The sequence below is a fragment of the Ixodes scapularis genome, unplaced genomic scaffold, assembly GCF_016920785.2.
Source record: "Ixodes scapularis isolate PalLabHiFi unplaced genomic scaffold, ASM1692078v2 PGA_scaffold47__10_contigs__length_4178495, whole genome shotgun sequence".
In the NCBI taxonomy this organism is placed as follows: domain Eukaryota; kingdom Metazoa; phylum Arthropoda; class Arachnida; order Ixodida; family Ixodidae; genus Ixodes; species Ixodes scapularis.
In genome coordinates, this window is record NW_024609876.1 from 2,364,672 (window position 1) to 2,386,400 (window position 21,729).

General features: G+C 42.1%; 1 protein-coding gene across 1 annotated transcript in view; it reads left to right on the forward strand.

Moving 5' to 3' along the window:
- The window catches only part of LOC8052621 (protein XRP2), a 42,830-nt gene that overhangs the window by 13,084 nt on the left and 8,017 nt on the right, over positions 1 to 21,729 (forward strand). Inside the window, exons 6-8 of the mRNA XM_040219135.3 lie at positions 1,328 to 1,465; positions 6,326 to 6,406; positions 12,907 to 13,000. Of these exons, the coding sequence (XP_040075069.1) occupies positions 1,328 to 1,465; positions 6,326 to 6,406; positions 12,907 to 13,000 (313 nt within the window). The remainder of the gene's footprint in view (positions 1 to 1,327; positions 1,466 to 6,325; positions 6,407 to 12,906; positions 13,001 to 21,729) is intronic.

The following is a 21,729-nucleotide window of genomic DNA, read 5'->3' on the forward strand; positions in this document are numbered from 1 at the left end:
GTCCTTTGAAGTGGATGAAGCGAAAAGCCTTATACTATAGCCCACATCCAAACTTTTTTTTTTCTCGGGACCGGAAATTTTACACACTAAGCCCGATCACAGAAAGGACACAGATGTCCCGCGAAGGCCAATCCAAGACCTCTTTTGTTGCATGTTGAACCTTGGAAGAGGTCAATCATGAAGACGTCACACAATGTCGAACCTTGCAAAGCCCTCTCCCCCACCCCCTCCCCCATCCACCTCGACGCGGCACTAAAAAACTGACCTTTTTTGGTTAAAACCTAATTTTAGAAAACGGATTAGATGTATTTTAATCGGTTTAAACTAAAAACGACGAACCTACAAACTGACCTTTTTCGGTTAAAACCGAATTTCCGAAAATGGATTCGGCATACTTTTATCGGTTTTTATCGGTTTAAGCCGAAATTTCCGAACCCTAACTATAAGCGGTTACGTTGTAAGTGGTCTATACTGTACTATGATGTTTAAAAATCCTAAATATACAAAATGTGCACCATGCACACCACTATCACTTCTGTAAGTTCGGGAACCTAGCTGATACTGCCTTTTTGTGGTCTTTCGGCAAGTGTGCTTCCATGGCATCATGACATTCAGAGATGCCTTTGCAGGCAAAAAAGCATCTCCTACAGAACACCTTTTTTTTGTTTCCTCACAACCTAGGTTTTTTTATAGCACTTCTCGTACTTCTCTTCTGATAGTTTTCTTTTAGGGTTACCAGCACACATAAAATGTGCACCCCAGCTCGGGACAACCTAGAAAGTTAGGACGACACTCTTCATGAAGCACCTGACAATATTCTGCACCTCAAAGATGAAACATTGGTGCAGGAGCTCAAATCGAATGATCCCACATCATTCACAGTTTTCACTGCTGCTGTTATCCAAAAAGAGAAGCAGCAGAAGCAGTTAAATCATGCAATTGAAGCTGTCTTTTTAGCTGTCCCCAGTCACCGGGGGTCACTGTGTTTAACAAGTGGCACTGCTGCACAGATTTTTTTTGTGTGTGTGGCAGTGCCGCGCAGAAGTTTGAAGTTGGTTCTTTGGCTATACACTTGATGGTGCAATGCGTTCCTGGGCGCCAAACTGAATTTCGGAGGCACGTGGAAACCATCGATCACGGGTGATCAAGGCTTAGGGGCATGGTACGAAAAGAGTTAAATGAAAGTTGTGCTTCAAAAATGTGCCAGATGCATCTCATTTCTGATATCGTGGGGAAAATAACATTTCACTCGTTAGAGTTATATAGGCGTAGGAGCGATTTGGAGCACACTGTACTTTTTCCACCTGGGCCGGAACATCATCCCCAGGATGTCCGGATGGAGGACTTCCTGCCGGTTCCATCCACGGAGCACATGGAGCACTCCCCTTCGATGCAGCTGAGCCTGGACCCCTCCGACAGCGACGTTCCCAGGACCGCTGGCCCACACTGTCAGCTGGGAAAGCAGGTGGGGGCTGGTGCACACACTCACGACTGCTTACGACCATGTGCCTCACAACCTCTTGCAACCTCTCACGACAATAGGTCACAATGACCTCCCACGACGCAACTCTCACATATTTCCTATTTTTTTCATGCACCATTCTTTCACTACTGGCTCGAAGACCTTTTGACAAAGTCACGAACGACCATTTCTCATAGATAGTATGTACGTTTGATGTCGCAAATACCGCACAACCTTCGCTCTAGCAAAATGCAGTTCCAGGGTCACTTCATAGATAATGTAAGCATGTTTTCTCGTCATAAGAGATCACAAGAACTTGGTCATAAGCAAACACAAGTGTGTGAACAGGCCTTGATGGCTTCGATGGTGATGGTCCGCTTTTTATTTGTGCATTCATTCATTCATTTGCTTATTTATTTCTGCTCATGAACAGCAGATCATTCCTTGGTAAAGAGGCACTAACGGTGAGACTACAAATTAGTCAGAAATAACCTATAGGAGCCCTAAAGTTGATTTTGGAGATTGTTTCTTTATGACACAATCTCGATCTACACGCCTCAGCATCCTAGAAAACTAAGAAAGATATCAAGGTCCACTTTAGTGCCCCTTTAAATGGGCACTAAAGTGGAGTTTTAGATTGTCCTTTTTTAGAGCGCAGCTCTTAGGTGCCCGCTTCCGTCTTGAGTGGCGTCGCCGTCGGCGTAATTGTGCGGTGCATTATGGGACGCGTGACGTCACTGATGACGTCATCACGATGACGATGACGTCATCGTAATGACGTCATCGTTACGTGACCTCATCGGAGTCACGTGCCGCCACGGGGGTCACGTGACCATCGGAGTCATCGTCACGTGACCTCATCAGAGTCACGTGCCGCCACGAGGTCACGTGACTCTCGCAAGGCGACGGTGACGCCGTTCGGAAGGAGGAGCAGCAGGCAGGATGAGAAGAAGAGGAGAAGGGAGGAAGGGTATATCCTCCCCTCGGTACCCTTCCCTCCTCCTCAAGAGCTGTGCTCTAATTCGGCGTTACAGGGAGTTGTAAACGGCTTTCATTTTTTTTATGCAAACTCAACTTACAAAGTTCTAAGCATCCTAGAAAACTGAAAGTCGTGATTGTGCACGCCCTCTTTCTTCATTAAAAATGCAACCAAACATTGTGACATGCCCTTTTGCTGTAACTAGCCTGGAAAGCCCAAATTACTCTCATGCATGGCCTTTATATTAAAATGCAACCAAATATAGCAATGCATCCCTTTGCCTTTAGTGCCTTGGAAACCCAAAGTTTACAACCATGCGTGGCCTTTTTGCTTATAAGTATGCCACCAAGCGTTGCGACACACCTCCTTTTTTTTAGATTAATCTCAGAAAAAAGGGGCGTGTCACAACGTTTACCGTAGAATACCGTGCATCCGCCCATTCCACATTAAGTGCCCATACCCAAATTTGTAAGATCTGAGAAAATATGCACAGTATATTTATATGTAAAATTGATGACCATACAAGCGCCCATCCCCCATTTTTTTTGCAATTATCTCTAAATTTTGAGTGGGCGCTTGCCCAGTATTTTACAGTAGTCGCATTTTTAACACCATGCACAAAGTAAATTTTGGGTTTCTGGGATAGTTAGTAGAACACGTACCGTATTTACTCGAAAATAGGTCGAACCCTATTTGCTGGACCCACCGAGAATAAAAAAAATAATTCAAATAGGTCGACCTTTTTTTTTATTTTTACAAACGGGAAATTTTGGGCAAAAGAAACAAACCTTTATTTACATGACTCTCAGCTAAATCACGGGGCGATGCCAAAAGCTTTATCACCGTCAGAACTTCGGAACATTGTCGTCCGAAGCTTCGTCAGCTTGGTAGACATCCTCGCAAATTCGCAACAATACTTCACTGCCATCGCTGTAAAATGACAAGAAGAAACGAAAGAAGGTGCGAAGCGACGAAAGACAAAGTACAAAGACGCAAGCAAAGCCGCCGTGTCGCCATGAGCAACACGCGAGCCGAGCGTTGGCCGAGCCGTCTCAAGCAACAAACCAAAGTAACCTCCATTTTTTTTTTTTTTTTTGTGTGCGTTCGCGAGGATGGAAGGCGAAGTGCACGGCCCATCGCGTTCCTCTCCTTCCCCGTTGCCCAGCAAGGGGAACGCTAGTGGCTAGAGGCGCGATGGCGAAACCCAACGCCCAAGATGCGCACGATAGCGGCACCGGCCACCGCGCGAGCGGGCCATTTCGGTTTTCGTGCACCAAAAGCTTTTTGAAACAAGAAGCGGCGCGGCTCTACGGCAACGCCGGCTCGGTGACTCGATAGCTTCATGCCTCCGGTAGGGTCGCAAAATTTGGTCGCGAAAGTAGGTCGAAATTCTTTGGTCACGATTTCCGAAGAAAAAAAAAGGTCGACTTATATTCGAATAAACACGGTAGTATGTTGAGTTTGCATCATAAAAAGGTAATCTCAAAATTCCCTTTAAATGCTAAAAGAAACTTCAGTTAAAATCGTCAATATCTGCTGCACCAAGGAGTTAAACAAGCATTGTGCGCAGTTCAGGGGGAAAATAATTAAGAAGGAGCGTGTTGGTGAATAGGTATGAATATATGAAAGAATAAAACATCGAGAACGAGGATGAAAACAGAACTTCTTTTGCAGTGCAATGGGGCTAATTGAGGTGCTTTGGTTAACAAAAGAAGCAGGAGAAACTCACGAAACTTACCTTGGAACGTGAATGTGAATAGGTGACGTGAGATAGGGGGAATGGATTAATGCATAAAAGCATTTGTACAAAAATATCAAATCTTGCTCACGTCTTCTTGAACTCAAAGTAGGGTAATTGCATCATCCCAAAAGTCTCCTATTTGCGTAACGAACCGTATGACCTATACAAGGATCATAAAAAAATTAGAAAGAAATGCTTTTAAACTCTTTTTATCATCACTTGACTCATACGCCCAATATAGTTCCAGACAACAAACAACTTTGCAGAGTGGATGTGCTCTACAGGCTGCAGACTTTGAGATGTCAAGTGCCAGTATTCATAAAAATATTGGGTATAAAAACAAATACCATTTTTTTGCGAGAAAAAAAAATGTTTTACATTGCTGAATGCTTTTCAGCCATATATAGTGCTGGCAGTTGAGACCAGATGCCAAATTTTCAGAGCTAATTAAAAAGTTACAGACGACTTTTGGCAATTTTCACTGAGGGCATGGCATCTGCTACCATTCCTGGTAGCAGACACCATTTCTCCACATATATTGGCGAACTCCTCTGGCTGCCAATTCTTCGTTAAAAATTTCTGAATATTGCTTATAACTTCTAATTTAATAAGAGTAAGTTCTAAACCTCAGCCTCTGGTCCCAATTGCTGTTCGACAATGCATAGTTCATTTTTGCAACAAAAGAAATTTCATTTTTTTCCCCAAAAATCCGGTACTTTATGTAATTGCTGACGTCTCACAGGCATCAGTAGGATGTTTGGTGTCTTTGGAACGTTGGGAACATCTGGGAGATGTTTGTGGGGTGTTGGAGATGTCCATGACAACATTCGTGGCGCTTTGGGGACATTTGCTCGACGTTAAAGAGGTTCTTGAAACAATTAAAAATGTCTGCGACACATTGAGGACATTTACGGGACACCGGAAAAATCTAGCAAGATGTCTAAAAAGCTTCTAACAGTGTCTAGTGGGCATTAGAGTGTGGAATATCTAGAATGGTTCCAGAATTTTGGGTATGTCTTTCAAATGTTGGGGATGTCCATTATCTATTCGACTTTGCAGATGTTTATGAAACATTGAAGACATTTGCCTCATATGTGGGAAATTGGAGATATCTAAATATTAATGTTCCGAGAAGATTTTTGCGAATTTCTCTTCCATTTTATGTTAATGAATTCTTCTGAACCTGCCCCATGACACGTATTCAGACCTTGTATAATACTTTCAATGATTCTTGCATTGACATTTTTAACCCATTTTTTGCAGCGTTCAAGTTTTCTCTTACAAATCTATAACCATCTTTTGTACATTCAAATTTTCTATTGCCAATTTGTAGAATTATTATTCTTTTTGCTGTATGTTAATTGTGCATCATTATCAAGGCTTCAAGCTGTTCATGAGCACAAAAATGAAACAAATGAATGAATGAATGAATCTGTAGAACATTTGGGACGTCCAAAGGATGTTGGAGGCACTTTTTGGACATTAAATTGAAAATACTGACTAGATGCACGAGAAATTCAGAACATCCATGTATCTTAGCGCCCATTCGTTTCCATACATTTGTGGGGTGCTCAGGATGCCTGCAATTGCACGCAGTGTCATCATATATGAACTGCGTAATTTTACAACGAACCTCTTTTCTAAGTTTGCGTGCCAATAAAGCCGTTACTGAGAAGCGTGCAATATATTCAGCTGCCACGCTTTACTCGCAATTGACTCGCAGTATTACCGAGGCTATAAAGATTTGAGTGTCGTCATGCGTATAAACTAAAAAAAAAAAGCAGCACGTAAATCCCCTTTGGTACTTTAGTCACAGACAGGGGTTGCGTTCCAAATCTTACCCGAATGGATCCAAGTTTTTTCCGGCGGGTCATGTCACGTGACAAGACAGATGGAGCAACGCTGGATGCGGGTAGGTTTTCGAACACCAAGGTACAGAACCTTCACCCTAGAGTGAGATCAATTAAATTTTGGAACACGGGCAAAATGAGAACAAGTGTGTGCTGGAGGTCAGGACGTTCTTGTCATGTGGGTGACTGCTGAGCATATGATTGAGGCCTAGACTCTAGAGCATGCTTTCGAGGATTAGGTGGAGGCATTTAAAGAGCGAGGCAGACCTCTCTATCTGTGGCATCGCTTGCAGAGATGCCTGGTTGTCTTCTTCTCGGACGGGCAATCGTCGCAGAGGGCGCTGTACTTTGTGCACGAGATGGAAAAGACACCGGTATGTATACTTGTTTAGTGCCCAGGATTCAACCGAAAACAAATGCAAAAAATATGTAGCTTTTTTTTTTTTGCTTTTTTTTCAGTGCTTTTTTGCATTGTTAGAAAAGAACTCTTGGATCCATTTGTTTTCTCTTTTGTTTTTTAGAGTTTTTACTTTCAATTTACAAACCTGAATGTTTTCTGTGCTTTAGTTTTTTTTCATGCCTTGACAAGTCTTTAACAATTGATGCTTTTATAACAATAATTCTACCGTTCCAGGCTTTAGTTGAGCTAGTTCGTACATATTGGTGAAAGGTCAGCTTGAACTTACAGAAACAAACAAAGTATGTTGTCATTTTGTCCCATTTTATTCCTTCTTTCTTTGTTTCTGTAAGTTCAAGTGACCCTTAGTGAATCTTACACTTTTTGGCAAGCGATTGTGAATGGTGCTTCTATTATGTGCAATAATATTTTGCCATTTTTTATATAGATTTTGTAAACTTTTTTGAATTTAAATATATAGATTTTGTGTGTATTTTCAGATTGTTTTTATGTCATCTTTGCCTGTGTGCACTGCTAAATTTAGAAAGGTTGTGTTGTGGATTGGGTTTTTGGTGTCTTTTTTTGTATGTGTGCTGCTGGAGACTGCCTTATCCATTTTTTTTCTTTTATCTCTGCAGCCTTGTTTTTACGGTTAGGTGACTGGCTTGGCCTTTAAAAGGGTTAGTAAAGGCCAAAAATATGACATGGCTATAATGCTAGAGCTCATTGTCTGTTATTATATTTTTGCTCAACTTGTTTCGAGAATGGTGCAATAGTTTCAGGGATAAATCGATTTATATCCGAAACCCTCGGATCCACCCCATTTGGGAAGGCCGCCATGTTTGGTGGGTCGGTGACGTCATTTGCTCAACGTGTGGCTTCGCATGGCATGGACTTGCAGATTTGATTCTTTTAGTGTCTCGCGCCTCAGCTTGCTTGTTTATCTTCCGCGTTTCAAGCACGCGCTTTCGACTAGACGACGTCTACGGCATCGCTTGCTTCGTCGAAGTCGTCGACACTGGTCGCAGCAGTCATGAGAGTGATTGTTATCAAGAGATGTTGAAAGGTGGTAATTTTGAGTTCGACTCGCTGGCGACCAGCTCCAGCGACAATGACGAGATTGTCACGGAGAAGCTCGCCGTTATCTGCGAGGATGTCGCACATGCATGCAGGGTAGACGGTCAAAAGGCAAGGGGGTGAGGGCGAGAGTAGTATGAGAGTGCAATTGTATCGTGGTGAGGCGAGCTTGGGCAAACATGGGGGTGCCAAGAATGAGAGAGTGTCCGCCCACACATCATGATCACATGGTTTATGGGCACCATGGTTAGAGCCCTACATGTCTGCGGACTACGCATGGATCATCCGCAGATATCTGCGGCCCACTGGCGAATGCAGATAAATATTAATTAGATTTTTCGAATTGCGGATTGAATGCAGATGTCGGGCTGCGGATGCAGGTCGGATGCGTATATCCGCGGGTCGATTCGGATCCACATTTTTGCCTGGGTGGCTCATAAACATGTGTGACTGTAGAGCTTAGAGTGAATTAGTGAGTTACACTATGAAGTGCATCATAGAACGCTTTGCGGAAGCAAATTACCCTCTTAGAAAAAGGTCCCAATCAAAGAGAAAATTGTTCTTCATGCCAAGAAAGACCCGATTTTCACCAAAGATTGCTTTGGAGCGTTCTATCTCGCCAGATATGCTGCCCTAAAAAGAGGTAAAGAGTGTGGGGGCATCCATTGTCCTGGGAAAGCGTGTTCTTGTTTGCCAGGGAAAGAGCTGAAAACATACTTCGGGCAAAGCAAACCCAAAGTGTACAAGCCACAAGAAAGTACAGTCGAGCACGGTAATATGACACCCACGTATTTTGAATTATTTTTTATATAAACCGTCCAAACATCCCCTTGAAAATCACATGCAATACTATAGGAGCGTTGTCTTTTTCTATCAAACTCCCATGGAGGGGACACTCGATATAGCGAACAAAGCCCGGCCGCCCATTGCTTTTCTTGCGATCCGATTGCGCCGGTGGCGTACACATTGCTTGCGTTGCAGGGCTGGCAGACCACCAAGCCAGCATACACACAGTAAGATATGCGGCACAAGAGCAGTTGTGGAAAAAGAGAAACAATGAACCATAAAAAAACAAAAGTGGAGGATGACAAAAGCAAGGGGAAGGGCACACGTGCGCGTGTAGGGAAAGCAGGGAGTGCCTGCTGTTGGAACGGTAGCCTGTGCCCTTTCCTCAAACACTGCTGATGATGCATGACTCCCTAGCCCCAAAACAAAATAAGCAAAAAAAAAAAAAAAGTTTTTGGCAAGTCAAGTGTGCTGACAACAACGGTTGTGCAATCACACTTCCAAACTTCCAATGCCTTATCTTTGTTTACCTTTTTTTTTGCCATTATTGCTTTGCCAATTTTTTGTTTTTTTGTGCCTCTTTTTGCTGCTTGGATTTAGTGAGCTTTCTTTTAATGCGATAGCATTAACTGGGTCTTATGGAGAGAGCCGCGCCAAACGGCACCTTAAATTCTTTCTTTAAGTGAAGCCAGCTCCCAGCTATGAAATCACGTGCAAAGCTAGCCAACCGTACCTAAATTCCTCGATCCCAAAAGAGCGGAGTAAATCTGATGGATTTCTGCTTCAATTCCTTTGACTGGCGCGTGCCGACGACGCTCCCATTGGCCGCTGCGCTCGTCAGTTTCAACGACCGCTCACCTCATGGCGCTGCTTGTCTGTCAGCGTGCCGTTAACACGGAGCGTCTAAGGTCAGTGCACCTGGGAGAGCGCGCGCGCTGTCCGGTGACGAAAAGTGTGCAGCAGACGAAATAAGGAAGGGATACGAGCGGCTTGCATTCTTTCGCATTCACAACTCATAAGAAGTGCTTAGGTGTACATCGAGCCTTTTCTCGTTGCATGCTTTTCTTATGATTTCTTTATGTGTCTCGATTTTCCGTTTTTCTTTCATATTTTAATTATTTTCATGTTTTGTCGCTTATGCTGTGTGGAGGTACAGACCAGGCGCACGTGTAAGTGCGGCAATGTTTGCGGTCTTTACCAACTACGCTCTACTACATTTAGCGGCTCTTGGATGCTCTATTTGGTAAGCTCCCGTTTGTCGCGACCTTTGGTATTTGCAGAGACGCCAGGAAATTTTAAATTTAGCTTAATTTAACATACTTTTGTATATCAAATTATTGATATCGCAAACTATTTTACGATTCCCTTTGAATTCAATATATCCGGGTTCGAAGAAGCCTTTGCAATGAGTGAAATGCGGCTTGTGTGTGCCTTATTTTTTTTTTGTAACAGTTGGCAAGTTGCTGTGTGTGGTGCGGAGCATTTAGTAATGGGTTCATGTTTAAAACTGAAACCAATAGGAGGTATTGTCATTATTGAATATTGTCATATTTTCCCGCTGGTCTACTCGCATACGTCTTACCACATATATATGAGTACTTTGATGCAGTGAGTGACCACCTTGAAAATGTATGTCTGCCCAAAATAAATGTTACAACGCAAAACAAAAAAAAAGTTATATTGCCTTTCTTTTGAGTTCATCTGGGCAAAGTGTTGCAGAATCCCAAGATGATTTCATAACTGTGGTCGTCTTTCCAGCGACGCAAACTGTCTCTGGAAGGATAATCGCTTATAAGACAGAATATGGCAAAACAGAACGCGATAGAATGAATATGGCATTTTGGGCCAGTTGGTACATGATCGTAGACAGGTGCCGAAAAACACAAGGACAAGAAGAGATGTAAACACTGGCACTAGTGTTTATGTCTCTTCTTGTCCTTGTGTTTTTCGGCGCCTGTCTACGAAAAGATAGAATGACTTTCACCGTACTCTGTCTCGAAGAGTTCTTTGTATAAAGATAAGCAAACCGTTTATAAAATACTGTCCATATACTTTTTTTTTTTATTCACGCTTCATTTTATGATGTAACATGAATGTACGGATTGCAGTTTGGATACGGTTCTGAATTTTCTTGATATGGTTCGGATGTGGATACAAACTATGTGGATGCGAATGCAAGCGGATACAATAATTTAAGAGCACTGCAGATGCGGTTCGGATGTGCATACAAAGTCTGCAGATGCGGATGATTAAACTGTCATCCGCACAAGGCTCTAACCATGGTGTAACTAACTTGGGCAGTGTTGCCTAGTTACTAGGTAGAAATAATAAACACTCGTAGATTAATGATTGCTATTACTGGAGCTCTAAAAATCGCAGAACTTGGTGTATATACCAAGTGCCCATGAGTATTCCATTCGAAGAATACTGTAAAACCCTTTATTTTCGCGGCCCTTATTTTTCGCGGATCGGTCAGCGAGGACATCATCGCGGTCACTAAATTTGGGGAATTCTACATGCCTGACCGAAATTTTCGCGTGCCCTTAAATTTTGTGAATTTTTGAATTCACGAAATTCAAGGGTTTGTGAACATTAAGGGTGTTACAGTATTCTACTCGTCTAATTTTCGTGTCCTTTTAAAGGAATACTGAACCGAAATTTCGAGCACACAAAACAAGGCTGGACGGATAGGCGGGACGCTGCAAAACCCAAAAGCATCAGTCATACAGCGATATCTCCAAAAGAAGTGCGCGATTGAACATGGCCAATGAGGCCGACGAGACAAGTCACATCACGATTCTCATTCCCTCTCCTCCTCGCTACGTTCCATCGAGCTGGTTAACCAAAGCAAGGAGAAAAGAAGCGAGGCCACTTCCCCTCAATCTCAACAGTTCCAGGAGGATCGTGTCATCACATTCCTCGCTTGATCGCTCCCTCCTTTTCTAAAAATACGGCAATCCGTTTGAGATATCGATGTACGAGCGATGTTTTGGAGTTTATAGCGTCCCAATCAACGCTCCTGCAGCCTTAATTTGCGAAATCCAGATTTCGGTTCAGTGTCCCTTTAAGCACCAAGGACCTTTCCAAGGTTCTCTCCTCTCCATTCTTGAAAAACATAAAAAAATTTAAACATATTGCTGAAGGTTTAGTAAGAATTTGTCAACTTGTGTGGACTTGCTGTAAAATGTCAATTTACAATGGGTGAAAACATTTGGTACTACATCAGTACTGCTATTAGAAAAAGTGCCTTAATAAAAAGTTTAAGCTTTCTCTAGCTTTTCGTTACTATAGTCTTACTTTTATAATCTTGTATCTATAGTCGGTGACGGGTCAAAAATGATGTGGGAGCTCCTCCCACCTCTTTCCACTTTCGTAAAGCAAATGCTGGAGAGGAGGCGACCTCCTCTCCACCGTTCGCTCTGCTGAAGTGGAAAGGGACGGGAGGAGCTTCCACTTTGTTCTTGACCTGTCACCGGCTATTTGTTTGTTTGTTTGAATGAGTTTATTTGAGACAAACTTGCAGAAAGTGTCAGGGGACAGGGCTAAAGGCACTTTGAAGTGCCTGACGAGGCCACGCCACCCTTCTTGGCAACAGCGGTAGCATAACAAGACAACAAGAGTGACATGCTTTCACTGCTATACAATAAAAAACAAACACAAAAGAAAACAAATAAACAACCAGTGGTGTGCGAACAGATGTGGGCTAGTTATCTATAATATTACATTTCGCTTCAACCGATAAGAAATTACTTTTTTTTGTGCTATTACATGCATTTATCATTGAAGAGGTTTAGGACATTTTTTGTTGTTTTATTCATCCGTAAATAAAAATTCACACTTTTCTTATAGTTAAGGGGTGACCTGGCACTATTTAGAAAGTCTAAAATAGATAAATAGAGAAAGTGTACTGTACAGTAGATATATATCTACTGTACAGTACCGAGGAGGTGCCCACCTCACTTTCACTGAAAACTGGGTTAATCTAGACATGGCCGCTTGTCCCGTCAAATCGGGCAAACTTGCATAATTCCCAAGTTTGGGAAAAATGTTAATAGTGGGCGCTTGAGTGAAGTGGGTGATTCTGCAGTAATTTACAATAGATGAAGACCCATCATCCTGTACTTCGAGACGTGTCTTCTGATGCCGGTGCCAGCACACATGCTTTTCGGTGGCATTCTCGTTCACTTGCATACAGTGCAATCCACTTATAATGTTGTCACATGTAACGATGTACTGGTTATGACGATCAGTTTCTAGAAGATTTTGCGTTTTTGCGTAGGGTATACAAGCGAGATACAACGATAATTGGTTGTAATGATTGCATTTTTGTGTTTTCTCTTTATCGTTATATGTGAACTGCACTGTATTTGCATATAGGTTCATTCACTTATATGGTATTGATATTTCCCCTTTAAAGTAGTATGTAGTAGTTAGCTATTCCAAGTCAGTTTTTTTTTTCATACAATCTTTGCCACATCGCTACATGAGCACCTCAAGTGTCTGTATAACTACTGGCATCACAAGCTTATCACAACTTTATTTCTAAACATGTGTTACACATTTCAATGATAAGAGGAAGTTTCTGAAAATTGTTTCGTGGTCCCTCTAACGCAGAACATCCTGGTGCAAACCAAGGAGGTGACGCTCGACAAAGCCACGGCGGAAAAGATCTTCCGAACCAGTTCCTACAATGCGGTCATTGGGAGCGGTGAGTTTTTGTCTTTATTTGGTTTCTCACGGTTCAGGTTTTAACCACCCTCAACTATATTTGTGTGCAGTGCATAAAGCCTGAAAATATGTCTGCCAGGTAACCTAAGGAATATAATAATTCTTAGCCAAGCTGATTAAATTTGAGTGGCATGTTTATATGTTTGTTTCTAGTTATATCAATACTATCGCTACTGTGACTTTTTTTTTTAACATCTTGTTGATGTATATCATTTTTCTGTGAACTTTTCTTGCTGCACTACACATCTGGGGGCTTGGGACCAGTCAAGCTGTTTTAACAGCTTGTTTTCCAAACCCCCACCAACACTGTGCCTCCTCGTTGGAAATAAAGCTATTAATAATAATAATAATAATAATAATAATAATAATAATCAATCAATCAATCAATCAATCAATGTTTTTATTCGTGCCCGGGAACAACCTTGCGGTCTTGGTACAGGTGCACTGTGTTAACATGTAAGGCAGAACAGGGTATAAAGCAATAGTACGGACAACACAAACAACGGACAAGCCCTAGAAAAATACACTTAAAAATTATAAAAAGTAAACACAAAGTCACAACACACGATAAGCTTAATGGTACTACCGCCAACACCAATTGCTAGAAAGAAAGAAAAAAAATGCATTAAAAGTGGGGAATTTCGGCGTGAACGCCGCAAGTTAGTGCATACAGTTCAAATTTAAGTGATGGCCTTTAACGTTTTTACAAACTGCAGCGTGTTATTGTTAAATATGTCGAGTGTTTCAGAAAAAGAAGAATTATAAGTATGCCCAAGTCTGGACACAGGATCGTGGAGGTTGAGTAGACGCCTGTTGCAGAAGGACGCATTTTGCCTTGTTGTTTTTAGAGGAATTTTTAAGAGTACTCTTGACGTCAATACCGTGCAATCAGTGACGGCGTGGACAAGTTTGTATAAAAATAAGATATCGGCAAGTTCTCTCCTACGAAGCAGGGTAGGTAGTGCCACGCTACGCTGAACAGGGACAGGGACATCAGTAGTGGTGGGCACAATGCGCGCTGAGCAACGATGTCTATAGATGGAAAGAAACTTGTTCTGAACCCGTTCTATTTTCGAGGAATTTGTGGCACAAATTCCATTCCATACAACAGAAGCGTATTCAAGCTGTGGTCGACACAATGCACTGTAGAGTATAAGAAATGTGCAGGGGTTAATAAACTCTTTAGTGATGCGGCACGCACTCCCGAGCGTGCGTAGAGCTGCGTTCACGATGTGATCCACATGACTGGAGAAGATTAAGGTGCTGTCAAACACTACGCCAAGATCTTTGATTCTGTTCATACGTTCCAAAAGGTCTGTCTGAATAACATATGGGAATACAATGTTATGTGTCTTACGAGTGTACGACACGACTTTCGTTTTAGAGCTATTTATCTTTAGGTCATTCTCCCGGCACCATTCTTCAAAAGCATCAACATCTCTCTGTAGCAAAACACAGTCTCGGTCTTCTCGTACCTCCATAAACATCTTAATATCATCTGCGTACTGAAGAAATGAAGAGTGACGAATCACAGTCGAAACATCATTAACAAAAACTGAAAACAGAAGAGGTCCGAGAACGGAGCCCTGAGGCACACCCGTTGTCGCCTCATAAGTAGCAGAAAAATTATTATTCGAGCTAACAAAGCACTTCCGGTCACGCAAATAACTTTCGAGCAATGAAAGCAATGAGTTGTGAATATCTAGCTTTGACAGTTTAGCCAGTAACATCTCATGATTAACAATGTCAAACGCTTTACTCAAGTCAAAGTAAATCACATCAAGCTGGCCTCTGTTAGCGACGGCGTGAGCAGCGGTTGACATAAAACAGGCGAGATTAGTTGTGGTCGAGCGACCCGCCATAAATCCATGTTGGTTAGGGATAAGATAACGCTTGAGATTGAATGACAATATTTTGTGTAGTGCCACTTCGAGGAGCTTCGAAAATGTGCAAAGAAGAGATATAGGTCTGTAGTTCGACACATTTGTTTTTGGACCGGACTTATGCACAGGTACAACAAGTGCCGTTTTCCACATGGCGGGAAAGACCTCAATAATAATAATAATAATTTTTTATTTGCCCATCAGAAATGCAGTGTTAGATGAATGGGCACATCAAAGCCAGCTAAAGGCTTGTGTGATGACGCCCTAAAAGAATAAAAAAGAACAATAGGATCGGCAAAAATTCAAAAGTAGGTAAAAAAAAAAAAAACACGACGAAGCAAAGGAAAACATTGTCAGGAGAGAAAGCTATACATACATGTCATCAGAACTATTAGACCAATGGAAATGAAAGTATCATCAGCGATAAGCAAAAATGCCGCTAATCTTAGCAAAAAAAAAAAGAAAGTAAGTAAAAACTAAACATTTTCAGCAGAACTATACTGAATGGAAATATGACGTTGGGAAAACATATCAAGGAAAAGAAAAGTAGAAGGAAAAGTCGTAACTGTCATCAGACAGTGACAAAAGAAAAAAAATCAGTGAGTGAATAAGCAAATTAATACACATTAAAAAAACAAGGAAAAAAACAGAAAGCAAAATGAAACACAGTTACAAACTGACACTACATGGCACGAGAAAAGCAAATAAATGTAAAAAAATGTCAGAAGGCATAGATATGTCATCAGAATCATTGAGGAAGAAGGGGCCAGAGGAAAAAATAATAGCCCGGCAAATTCACTATGCACACACTGGTACTAGGCTTGCACTAAGTAATATCCAAGTCAACACTCTTCAGTTCCTTCTTTAATGCTTTCAGTGAGGTGATGTCCAGGATTGAGTCCGGCAGAGCGTTGAATAAACTTGGAACATAATAATCGCGCGTGCATTTACCATAACGGGTACAACGCCGTGGCACCTTGAAACGAGGGGAGCATCGCAATGAGCGAGACGGAAGTGATGGTGTTTTGAAGTCCTTATTCCAAAAGTTGCGTAATATAACAGTTTGAATATACAGTGAACGGAGTTTTGGCAATTGGAGAGCTTTGAAAATATCCCCAGTTGTTGACAAAGGTGTATTATATGCAACGCTAGTGAGTATTCCTCTCAGTAGGGTATCGACTTTGGTTTGCAAGCGACCAGAACAATTTCCAAAAACGGTTACGCCGTACCGAATGACACTGTAAGCAAGTGCGTGAGCTATCAGCAGCCTTACGCCAACCGGTATAAAGATTCTAGTGTTGTAAAGCATGCAGGATACAGCTCGTATTTTGCTACATAAGTATGAAATATGTGTGTTCCACGACATATCAAAATCAAAATAAACACCCAGATATTTAACATGATTAACCGACTCAATTGGTATACATGTACATGGATCACATTTAGATCGGTGAAGAAGAAACTTTACATTAGTAGGGTGGCTTTTGAGAGGATTACGAAAATAAACTAGCTTTGTTTTAGACTTATTAATGTCCATCATGTTTTCAGCAAACCAGTCCATTATATGGGTAGCATTCTCTTCAAGTGTTTTGAAAGAGTCATGGAAATTAATATGACGCGACACAAGAAGGGTATCGTCGGCGTATTGGTGGAGCGTGCATCCACTGACGACACTAGCCATGTCATTAACAAAAATGTTGAAAAGTAGAGGCGATAACACTGAACCTTGAGGCACCCCCGCCTTGAGAGGAAGAAGAGAACTCTTAAAGCCACCGATTGACACGAGTTGAGAACGGTGAGAAAGGAAGTTTTCTAGTAAAGAATAAAAAGGTCCACGAAAACCGAGGCGATGTAATTTCCTTAGGAGCAGTTGGTGGTTGACAGTGTCAAAGGCCTTAGACACGTCAAGAAAAAGCGCGCATGCGAACATATTATTTTCAAATGTGGAATATAAGTTATCAGAAAAATCGTCAAGGGCTGGCTGCGTGCCTTTTCCAGCAATGAAACCGTACTGAGTGGGTGAAAAGATTTCATTTGTATCCAAAAATTTATACATCGACTGAAAGAGGTGTTTCTCGAGAATTTGGCCTAAAATTGGTAATAAAGAAATAGGGCGATAATTCTCGAATTTCGATCGGGCACCTCCTTTGAAGAGGGGTCTAACGATGGCAACCTTTAGGCCATCAGGTATGTTGGCAAAAGTAATAAAGCTATTAAGCATGACTAGAAGAACATCCTTAATTCGTGTGAAATTTCTCTGCAGATCATATGCGCGAATGCCATCAGCACCAGGGGACTTGCTTGCTTTGAAACCAAACAACATAGAATGGAGATCAATCTCATTTAAAGGGGGAAGAAAAGCTGACTTTAAGGACGCATCACTCAATGTGCACGAGTTATCAACTGGGTCTCTACACACGCCAGAAAATTTAGCAAAGAAGTTGTTGAAATCGTCGGCTAGTGAGAATGTGAGTGAACCAAAATTTCTTTCAAGGGCGTCATCAATGGAGCGCTCAGCACCAGTACCTCGAAACTGATTGATCAGCGACCATGTCTTAGCCGAGCTAAACCTTGATTCCTCAAATTTTGATATGAAATATCTTCGCTTTGCAGAGCGAATTACTGCGTTTACCTTATTTCTAACTTGTCGAAACTCATTACGCAAATCATTGTTATTAGGAGACCTCCGGCACCGTTTCCAAAGGAGGTCCTTTTCTTTAATTAGTTTAAGAATATAAGAGCTGAGCCATTGATGGTTAGGTTTACGTCTGCTTAGAATTACAGTTCTTTTTGCTGATTCGGTAAAGTTTTTAAAAGCCTCTACAAACCTTGGATACACGTTGGTAGTGTTAACTGAACCCAGAAAGCCTTTCCAATCATACGAGGCAACCAATTTGTCAAACAAAACAATATCAATAATCTGGACTTGTCGTGAAGCTCCACATTCAGGTTTGAAAGCTAAATTATCTGTTAGTCGACATGCCACGAAGTAGTGATCGGCTAACTTTTTGAGAATTACAGCAGATTCCACTTGAGCATTCGGTGTTCGTATGGAAATGTGGTCAATGCATGAAGAGACTAATTTGGTTCCTAAGATCTCTTCTCGTGTTGGGGCCGAAATAACACATTCCAAACCAGAGTTAGATAAGATGTTTAAGTAGTCACACACAATAGGGTTCGTTGTGTTTAATATGTCGATGTTAAAGTCGCCTACCAAACAAAGGTATTGTATAGAGGAGAAATTGCAAAGTGTTGATTCAAGCTCACCAAGAAACAGTCGAGCACTTTCCGCAGGAGGCCTATAGAAACAAAGAAGAGAAATTGAGAAATTCGAATTATCAAGTTTTAGGGGAAGGACCTCACTGTGAGAAAAAGTTAAATCGAGGTGAGAGACTTGCCATATTTGATGGACATAAGCCGCAATCCCCCCGCCACTGCGTTTCGATCGTGTGGAAAAAAAGGTATTGTAGTCTGAAAGGGTGTATTGACACAGCATGAACTCCGGAATATTGATTTCTGTAAAAATAAACGCATCGACATGAAACATTATGTTTCGAACTATTATTCGAAAATTATCCCAGTATTTGCGGAGGCTTCGTATGTTCACGTGCAAACATATAAAAGTGCTCTCCTTTCTTTGGTCGAGCGAAGTGTGAAAGTCCAAGAAGTTACTATACTGCGCAAATGTAGCTGCCAGGGTTTAAACCATTTTTTCAATATCCCCTACGGAGGCAATCCGTAGGACAGTTGTGCTGTCGCTTTTTTTTGCATAGATTTGCCCGTTTTTCGTCCAAATGTACTTGTACTGCTTCTCCTTTCCTTTCATCCTCGCCTTCCAGAAGAGCTCACGGTTAGACCGAAAAAGGTTTTCGTTGAAAAATATTTTAGGTGCCAGTCCGGCGTGGCTGAGTTCCCTCAGTCGCCCACGGCAACCCATCCATTGTTCCTTTAGGGAAGCCGACGCAAAGCTGACCAAAATTAATGTAGCAGTGCCAGGTTTGTCGGTTTTCTTAGGGGGTAGACGCCGAGCGGAGAGAACATCAGATGGTTGAAATTGGGAGAGGCCAATCTTCGAGGCAAGGTCACACAGAACCACACTCAAGTTTTCTTTTGGAGTGGAGGGCAGGCCCTGAATTTCCATATTAGACAAACGCTGTTGTTGGTCGAGCTCATTGATTTCTGTCTGAAGCAGGCGGATGGAATTAGCCTGCTCCTTCACCGTGTTCCGAAGTGTCCCGACTTCGGCCTCCATGTTCTTTGTCAGTTGTTTTTGAGCTGTGAGGTCTGTCACCACGGAGTCATACTTGTCGTTAAGGAATGTAACTGATTTCTCAACAGCGTCAACGGTAGTCCGCAGCCATTCCACTGTGGGTCTCAAGGCCAGGAGAGCGTCGACTTTTGCTGGCAGCGTAAGAAGAGTGTCAACACTTTCTTTCAAAGAAAGTAGCATATCCAGCTTTTGGTTGACAGAGGCTAGCTGCGCCGAGAAAGCGAGGGGGTCGTCTTGAGAGACAGCGTCCGCAGCCCCTGCGCCCGAGCGACTGTCACCACTGCGACATCTCTTACATCTCCACTTCTCTCGTTTTGAGGCACCCATCGTCGTGAAGGTAGCGTCGGCGATACCAGCACACTGGCCCAAATGAAGGACGCTATGACATTCCACACACTTCATATGTCTTCCATCCGTCGGCACGGACACATCACACACACCACAGGCGGGAGGCGGGGACATCTTGTAGTGTCGAGTTCTCAGGCAGCAGCAAAGAGGACGACGACAAAAGTGCCGGAATAATAGAAGTACGGGCTTACCGGAAGCAGCCTGGTAGAGGTGACACCACACTGCACATAAACACAGAAGGGTGTCTCCGGGGACGACTCAGAAGTGTTCGGTGGAAATGAGAAGGATCTTTCAGGCTCAGTCGCTCAGAGGCAGACAGAAGCGCACACTTGGCTGGGACTCAAACGGTGATTGACAGAGGCGATCTAGTAAAACAGCCACAGCTCAGCTATCTCTGCCAGTGGCGTCATAGATCCTGCGATTCCATTTACAGCGCAGATGGTTTGCACAGATTGAACAGGAACCATTGTCAGCACACCGCGAAGAATGACGTTCTAGTTGAGCTGGCGTACAGCGAGTGTAGCGAGAGCCTGGAACGGTGAAATCGCCGAGGCCTGACCTGGATCCGTGGCCAAAAAAACTGTACTGACCTGGTCTTGGGTGGGGATCGTTCTTGCGAAGTTCTCTGGTCCTTAACCTGAGCCTCCGGTCGGTTACCGATTGTAGACGGGCGCTAAATTATTTGATTTTCGTTAAAAATATGGAAAAATAAAATAATAATAATAATAATAATAATAATAATAATAATAATAATAATAATAATAAATTTATTGCAGGTGCTTAAACGTCTTCAGAGTATCATTTCGGGACCGTCAAAGTCCTAAAGACTTGTAGGACTGATCCCAACAAAATATCAACAAAAGCACGCATAACAATGAAAAAAAAAAACAAAAAAACCACACACACACACACACACAAAGAAAACCAAAAAACAGAGAGCAAAGAAGTTACAGAGATTCAGAGACGCGACAAGGTAAATATCGTTAAAGACGAATTGCACAGTACAAACTCATTACAAAAAGCCTTGAAGGTTGACGCTATTTTCCTATGGGCGAGCACATAGTCTTCAGTTTTCTTTTTAAGTTTCCACGAGAAGTAATGTCACTCAGCACAGGTGGGAGTTTGTTAAAGGTGTTTGGAACATAATAATTTCGAATGCATGTCCCAAAATGAGTACTAATTCGCGGCGTGGCATATGGTGCCACTTTCCGAAGGTCACGACAAACCACGTTGGGAACCTTAAAGGTATTATCCCAGTAATGTCGGAGTATAACGGTATGCAGAAATAGGGCTCGAAAGGATGGTAAAGAGAGATCATCAAAGATGTTGTCGGATGTTTGAATATTGGAGCCATATGCCACGCTACGCAAGATGCCCTTTAAGAGAGAATTTACTTTAGTTTCTAATAGGTTTGTGCATTGTCCGAACAAGGTAATTCCATATCGAAGCACACTATAAACGAGTGCGTGCACAATGAGTCTTCGGGTTGACATGGGGATAAATGTTCTTATATTGTAGAGGGTGCAGGATGCTGCTCGCAGCTTCTTCATGATGTAGAAAAGATGGGAGTTCCACGATAAATCAGAGTCAAAATAAATTCCTAAGTATTTTGTAGTGTTCACGTAATCTACTGGCACACAATCACAAGAAGCACAGTCTGAAGCGTGCAGAAGTATTGGCTTGTTTAAAATGACTCTTTTAAGTGGACTAGAAAAGCACATTAGTTGCGTTTTTTTCGTGTTGACGCTAATGACATTTCTCGAAAACCAATCCATGATCTTAATTGAATCAAACTGCAGTAATTCTACTGCCTTACTATAATGTAAATGACTTGAAACTAGAACGGTATCGTCTGCATATTGAAATATCTTACTGTATTTCACTACCTGGGAAAGGTCGTTGACATAAATATTAAAAAGAAGAGGCGAGAGCACAGACCCCTGAGGTACGCCAGATTTCAAAGATATTTTAGCACTGTATTGTCCAGATATCGAAACTAGTTGAGTTCGGTTTGACAGAAGGTTTCTAAGCAGGGAATAAAATGGACCCCTGAATCCTAAGCTAAGGAGTTTTTTCAAAAGAAATTTGTGTGACACAGAGTCGAAAGCTTTAGAAACATCTAAGAAAAGCGCACACGTAACAAGATTATTTTCGAAGGCAGTGTTCAACAGATCAGAGAAGTCCTCAAGAAGAGGTTGTGTGCCTTTT